Raw genomic sequence first — 7500 nt, 5'->3', positions numbered from 1 at the left:
CAGCTATGCTACTACTCCACAAACACGCAGCCGTTACAGCACACAGCCCTCGTCCACATGCTCCTTCTATCCGCTAGCGTGCACGCATGCATTTACTCCGTCCGCTGCTGCTGCTAGCGGTTTCTGTGTATGTTCCCTCTGTACGATGTACAAACCTGTTCAACTCTTTTATTTCTGTTGTTTTTATTTCAGGTGGACATCACCAAGACGCAAAGGTTCGCGTCAACATCAAAGTGAAAGATGTGAATGACAACGCCCCGGAATTCGCCACTCAGGATGAGGTGCTTATGTGTGAAAACGTGACACCTGGCAAAGTAAGTACATGTCCCATGTTGCGTTTGTATAAACACGGACAAAGTTAAGTCACTAATGCAACGTTTAAACCTCTAAGCTGTGAAGTAACCTATAAAACAACATTTGCATTCTTTCTTTTCTCTCTTCTGTGGAAAAATGGAACATTTGCATTAGTGTTGCCCACAGCTGTGCAAAAGAGGCAGAAGAGTTTAATATTTTTAATATTCTGTTTCTCAAGAGGAAGCCCTGCAGAAACTTCAAAACCCACATCCTGTGAATTTAGACATTTATTCTAAAATGGTGTGTTAGGGTTTATACAACAACACATTTGCACTTTAACTTGATGGTTGTAAATGTGTGTGTGTGTGTGTGTGTGTGTGTGTGTGTGTGTGTGTGTGTGTGTGTGTGTGTGTGTGTGTGTGTGAGGGCTTTAGGTTCGTATGAAGAAGAGAAAGACAGAAGGAGAGATAGAGTGAGAGAGAGCACTGGGAGCGAGAGAGAGAGTGAAAGAGAGAGAGAGAGAGAGAGAGAGAGAGAGAGAGAGAGAGAGGGAGAGAGAGAGAGAGAGAGAGAGAGAGAGGAAGAGAGAGAGAGAGAGAGAGAGAGAGAGGGAGAGAGAGAGAGAGGGAGAGAGAGAGGGAGAGAGAGAGGGAGAGAGAGGAATAAGATGATATGCAGCTGTACTCATGTTGCTTTTTCCTGACTGGCAGGCCATTAAGACAGTGAGTGCTGTGGATAAGGATGAGATGTCTCCACGGCAACACTTCCATTTCAGCCTGGCACCCAAGGCGGTCAGCAACCACAACTTCTCCCTGAAGGACAACAGAGGTTGGCACCCTACCAGCCCCACCCCCACTGCCCACGCGGCCCCGCCCCTCACACTCCTCAAACCGGAAACATTCCCACCACAGCGTGAATGAGGCTCGGCTAGATCAGTCAGCTACTATTGCGGTTCCATGGGAACAGCCACGTCTTACCTATCGCCAGCACACAGAGAGTTGCCAGGCTCAGAGGCTCTGGCGCAGACCCTGCAGCAGGGCTCTGGGGGCCGGCATGGGGCGGGCATGGGGGCATCATGAGGGTGGATATAATGGTGGGCATGTGGGTGGATATGGGGGTGGGTATGTGGGCGGGTATGTGGGCGTGAATGTGGGCGGGTATGTGGGCAGGTATGTGGGCAGGTATGTGGGCGGGCATCTGGGTGGGAATGTGGGTGTTAGTGTGGGTGGGTATGTGGGCGGGTATGTGGGCAGGTATGTGGGTGGGCACCATGGCTGGCTGAGTGGGGCTCCGGAAGAGAAAGTCTAGAGAAAAAGAGAGAAAAACATCTTCAGGTCTGTTTGGATTATGAGGGCTATCAGGCTGGGCCCAGATGCTTGAGTGAAAACCAGATGATAACTGGTGGTGATGGTCATTTTAATATATATAATCTTCTGATTTCACAGACTGACATAATGAGTGTTTCCTAACTAGGCAGTCTTATCTCCCAATTTGTCTAGTGGTGTATGTCCCATGAAATGCTATGGTGTGCTTTAATTAGCTATACATCCTAATATTACATGCATGAAGCCCACAGCATCTTAGTCGTAAGTTTAGAAACTCATTAGTGGGCATGAAATGATCGCATCTCTATTCTAATTCAGCAAAAAAGACTATCAGCAGCTTCTGCCCAGTAATTTCACATAATCACTAGCTGACTATTAGGTGACATTTTGCCTAATACAGCTATTCGAAGTTTCAGTTATTCGAAGTTTCACATATGACAATCTTTTCTGCCGAGAAGAGCCGATCACATGTCCGCCTCTGAAATCTTTGTCTTCCCTTTTCAGTGCCATGCGTGTACTCGAGTGGGACACAGTCCTTTCAGCATAAACTCTATATGAGGCAAGAATGTGCTAATTGCAGTTAAAAAGGATATTTTAAAAATGACAGTTAAATCCATTTTAGGTGGGTGTGGAGGACCAAAGAGAGAGAGAGAGAGAGAGAGGGAGAGAGGGAGAGAGAGAGATTCTCTCCCATTTGAAAGGTTTTAATAAGAGCTAAAATGAGCTCTTACTTTCATGAAGTCGTTTCCAAAGACAGCAATACGGGTGCGACAGATTAGACTGCTCAGACCGACTGGCTTTGTCTGTGGCCAGAGGTGCCTTTCCAACAGACCTGGAATTAAACATCACTCGCCAGTACATTTCTCTCGCCCTCCAGTACGACCAACTCAGTTCAGACACATTATCACGCCATGCGGATTTATTTACATGCTCCAGAACTAACACGTGCTTACAGAGTATTAGTCAGTTTTAGATAAATTGCATCTAAAACAAGAACATACATTTGCATGCATGTTAACAAAGTTACATTATTGTTCGCTAAGTTTTAGTCACGATGGAATACAGTGGTTTACCGTCGTTTGTATATGTGAATAGAGGGATGATCTCACAGATTCTACAAAGATTATACACAGTTATGCACATCCTGTGTCTCAGACTTGGTCACAGAGACTGTTTTGAGACTTATATTATGGACAGAGTTTCTAAGAATGTCTGCTTCAGCTGTGTGTAACAAGTAGAGACCCAGAGGACCAATCTCCTGTTCAGAGTTGCTTCACTGTACCCACAGTAATCTCAGAGACGGAATACCATATAGAACTATAATTGATCACAGGAGATTGAGGCGGGATCTTGCAGCCTGTGTCATTAGGACCGTTTTCCTTCCAGAGTAGAGCAGGCCTGGAGCCACCGGGGCCAGAAGGAAGAGACGGTGACAGAGCCGCAGGTCTTTAAATGAACTCACTCTGTCTCTGCCTGAAGAGTGACCTTGCGCAGAGGGAAGAGTCCTGGCATAGAGCCATCCTTCCTCCGCCTCCACGCGTCCGCTACACACTCTCTCCTGCCTCTACACACCCTTTCTACTTCCTCTCCTTCCAGAGTTGCAGAGCCTCATGTCTAGAATTGCTTAGTGGCCAGAGATGTTTTTGGGGTTATGGGTTCATGGGATTGTGAAATTATGGGGTTATTGGGATCTGGGGTTCTGAGATTATGGTGTTTTGGGGTTCTGGTGTTCTGGGATAATAGGAGTATGGGGTTTTAGGGTTATGGGATTGTGGAGTTCTGGGGTTATGGGATTATGGAAGTATAGGGTTCTGGGATTATGGGATTTTGGGGTTCTGGGATTATGGGATTTTGGAATTTTGGGTTCCGGAATTATGGGGTTTTGGGGTTCTGGGGTTCTAGGATTATGGGATTATGGGGTTTTGGTTCTGCCATTCTGAAACTTCCTTCCTCCTTGTTCTTACATTCTCACCCATGTTCCCACAGACAGCACGGCCACCATAGTGGTGATAAGAAAGGGCTTCAGCAGGATGATCCAGGACGTGTACGCCCTGCCCATTGAGATCAACGACAACGGCGTGCCTCCACTGAGCAGCACCAACACCCTCCTGATCCGTGTGTGCAGCTGCGACAGTAAAGACACCATCCTGTCCTGCAATGTTGAGCCCTACATCCTGCCCGCGGGGCTCAGCACCGGGGCGCTCATCGCCATCCTCGCCTGCATCGTCATCCTTCTGGGTAAGACCACCACAGCACAGCGGGCGTGCCCTCGGAACAACCGGCCTCGGCGGACAGACAGGAAAGCAGGAATTTAGCTGATCTAACCGAGTTTCGGGTGCCTGTCAAGGTTTACACTTAATTATGTTCCATTTGATTTATTTTTTCTTCAGGCAAGTTAACGCAAGTGTTTGTTACAATATTCATATACAGGAATATTATGGGTATCATGCTGCCCTCTAGATAGTGAGAAAGTCTGTGCTCCAGTTAAGAGTTTATTTTGAGAATTGTTGTTTTGGCTTTGTTTGAAATGCCCCCACGGTGCTGCTGCCCGCGTTGAACCTCTGTGTGTGTGTGTGTGTGTGTGTGTGTGTGTGTGTGTGTGTGTGTGTGTGTGTGTGTGTATATATGCGTGTGTGTGTGTGTGTGTGTGTGTGTATATGTGTGTGTGTGTGTGTGTATGTGTGTGTGTGTGTGTGTATGTGTGTGTGTGTGTGTGTGTATGTGTGTGTGTGTGTGTGTGTGTATGTGTGTGTGTGTGTGTGTGTGTGTGTGTGTATATATGCGTGTGTGTGTGTGTGTGTGTGTGTATATGTGTGTGTGTGTGTATGTGTGTGTGTGTATGTGTGTGTGTGTATGTGTGTGTGGGTGTGTGTGTATGTGTGTATTTATATGTGTGTGTGTGTGTGTATATATATGTGTGTGTGTGTGTGTGTGTGTGTGTATGTGTGTATATGTGTGTGTGTGTGTGTATGTGTGTATATATATATGTGTGTGTGTGTGTCTGCATTTGTCCAGCTATTGTTGTGCTGTTTGTGGCCCTGAGACGGCAGAAGAAGGAACCGCTGATCGTGTTTGAGGAAGAGGACATTCGTGAGAACATCATCACCTACGACGACGAGGGGGGCGGAGAGGAGGACACCGAGGCCTTCGACATCGCCACCCTGCAGAACCCGGACGGCATCAACGGTTTCCTGCCCCGCAAGGACATCAAGCCCGACCTGCAGTTTCCACTCCGGCCCGGCCTGCGACCCGTGGCCAACAGCGTGGACGTGGACGAGTTCATTAAGACACGCATATCGGACGCAGACAACGACCCGACCGCTCCCCCGTACGACTCCATCCAGGTGTACGGCTACGAGGGCAGGGGTTCGGTCGCCGGGTCACTCAGCTCGCTCGAGTCGGTCACCACTGACTCCGATCTGGACTACGATTACCTCCAGAGCTGGGGACCGCGGTTCAAGAAACTGGCCGAACTTTACGGCACCAAAGACCCGGCTGAGGACAACTCTTAACAACCACTTTGTAGATCCTTCCACTCTTCCTTCCATCACGTCCACTAACTATGTGTACTGTGTGAGGTTTACTATGAGTATTCCACAATCTCATTGATTTATAGTAAACTTTAGGTTGTTCTGTTTGCTCGTCTGAAGTATACGTGCAGTATACGACACACCGGTAGGAATCATTCATAGTGTGATCGGAAGATGAGGCAGACAAGCTGCAAGATATAGAAATAAAAAACAATAACAACAAATAAAAAAACAATAATAATAAATAAAAAATAACAACAATAAATAGAAAATGTAAAAAATTTAAAAGATAAACTAGAAAGAGATGCCTCTGTGGTGCTCCGATGTGAGAGTGAGTGTGCGACTGTGTGGTTTGAGATCTAAGGAACCCAGAGTGCAATGGTTGGAGGCCGGGACGTGGGTCACAGACACGTGGGATTGCTGATATACTGTGAATGAGCTCACAAAGGAGATAAAAACAGTTGCCTTATTATCGAAACTCGAGAACGTCAGCAACCTGGACTTTGTCCCTCATGTAGCGCCCCCTTGTGGCTGCTGGATGACCTGGCAATCAGGCCTCTCCTTGAGGATTTTAGGTTTCTTTTAAAGTCGTTTTTCTTTTTCTTCTACTTCCTTCCTCCCTTTGAAGTCTTGGCATAGAGTAAACCAGAAAAGGCCCTTTCAGTTCCACTTACCCAGAAGAACAGAAATAAACCACTACAAAATAGACGAGAATTCCCCACCTCCAAACAACAATCATTAAGAACGACACACGAGCTCAAAAATCGCCTTAAATTCTGGACACTCTCGCAGCGCAGTGCATTTTTTGTAACTTGAAACTATATCCTGAAGCTAAAATCCATATAACATATGTACAGAACACGTGCAAATATGTCTCTGGAGGACAACACCTGCCTCTCCATTCATGTAAATCTCTTTTGTTTATATTACAATGGTATAATTATAATTCTCAATACTTTCAGTCTCTTTGTTTCTCATTTACTTTAATGCGTATATTATTCTCCCTCGTAAGACAATAGCAATCCTGTCCTGTCGCCGTGAGAAACAGCTAATTTCTATGTCAATTTTATGGTAACTATTTGTACAATTTTAAAAGTTCTTATTTTAGTATACATACAAATCAGTATTTCAACATGTAAGAAACTGTTACAGCATCACACTTATATTTTATGAACATTGTACTGTTGCTTTGTTATGTGCTTCAATCCACGAAGCGGAAAACTTTGAAATAAATGCTCTTTTTATAAAATAACCGAGGGTCTTAAATATGTCTGAGCAGAGTCTTCCACAGAGGTTATATTTATCATGTATTTATCACAGCATGTTCTAAAAATTACACACACACACCCCCGCACACACACACGCAAAAACATACACACACACACACACACACACACACGCAAACATACACACACGCATGCCCACACATTCACACTCACACACCCACACACACACACACACACACACACACAGACACACTCACACACACACACACAGACACACTCACACACACAGACACACTCACACACACAGACACACACACACACACAGACACACTCACACACACAGACACACTCACACACACATACACACACACACACACAGACACTCACACACACACAGACACACACACACACACACACACATAAACAAACATTCAGACATGCACAAACACGCACACATACTCACACCCATCCCCCCCCCCCACACACACACACATTTCTTCAGTACCTGTCTGGTGGTAGGTGTGTGCTTTGTCTCTCACCGCAGGGCTAGACGCATTGACTCTCTCCCAGGGACACCACACTCTGAAAGGTCAAGGTGCACTTTGTTAAAAAAAACATCTCTAAGATGGGAGTGAGAAAGCTGAACTCAGGGCACCTGAATGAGACCTGCTGCCGATCTCCCAGCGGAGGTCCTGTGGTAAACAGAGGAGCATTCCTGCATACTCCACACTATTACCTCTCCTGCAAGACCTTCGTCTGGGCTGGCTGTGTGCTGGGAAAGGCGCAGGAAATGGCTTCTGAGGCGTCAGCACCAGTCAGTCTGACCCCACCCACACCAGACAGTCGCTAACCTTTAAAACCATGCCGTAACTGTTCCCAGGTCCCTCTTTTATTCAGCTGAAGGCTTTGTACATCTCTACATGTTTAAGTGCAGTCTCGTTGCTTTTCTCATGTGTGTGTGTGTGTGTGTGTGTGTGTGTGTGTGTGCGTGAGATGTTCACAGTGTCTCAAACAGGCAGGTGTTCGAAAGGTAATCTGACATGTACAAGATGAAAGGGGATCCAGGTGGATCCCTGCAGGACCAGATGCTAAAATAAGACGTTTACTCTCTGGATCACAGATGTA

The 7500-nt window shown here is 46.3% G+C and overlaps 1 protein-coding gene across 3 annotated transcripts in view; it reads left to right on the top strand.

Moving 5' to 3' along the window:
* The window catches only part of cdh11 (cadherin 11, type 2, OB-cadherin (osteoblast)), a 51229-nt gene extending 44828 nt beyond the window's left edge, over positions 1-6401 (top strand). For all 3 annotated transcript variants that reach the window (XM_035520791.1, XM_035520792.1, XM_035520793.1), the window contains exons 9-12: positions 193-314; positions 1005-1122; positions 3606-3857; positions 4635-6401. In XM_035520791.1, the coding sequence (XP_035376684.1) occupies positions 193-314; positions 1005-1122; positions 3606-3857; positions 4635-5131 (989 nt within the window). In that variant the 3' untranslated portion in view covers positions 5132-6401. The remainder of the gene's footprint in view (positions 1-192; positions 315-1004; positions 1123-3605; positions 3858-4634) is intronic.
* The last annotated feature ends 1099 nt before the right edge of the window (positions 6402-7500 follow it).

Source organism: Electrophorus electricus, chromosome 21, assembly GCF_013358815.1.
Source record: "Electrophorus electricus isolate fEleEle1 chromosome 21, fEleEle1.pri, whole genome shotgun sequence".
NCBI classification, from domain to species: Eukaryota; Metazoa; Chordata; class Actinopteri; order Gymnotiformes; family Gymnotidae; genus Electrophorus; species Electrophorus electricus.
This window is presented reverse-complemented; position numbering and strand designations above follow the sequence as displayed.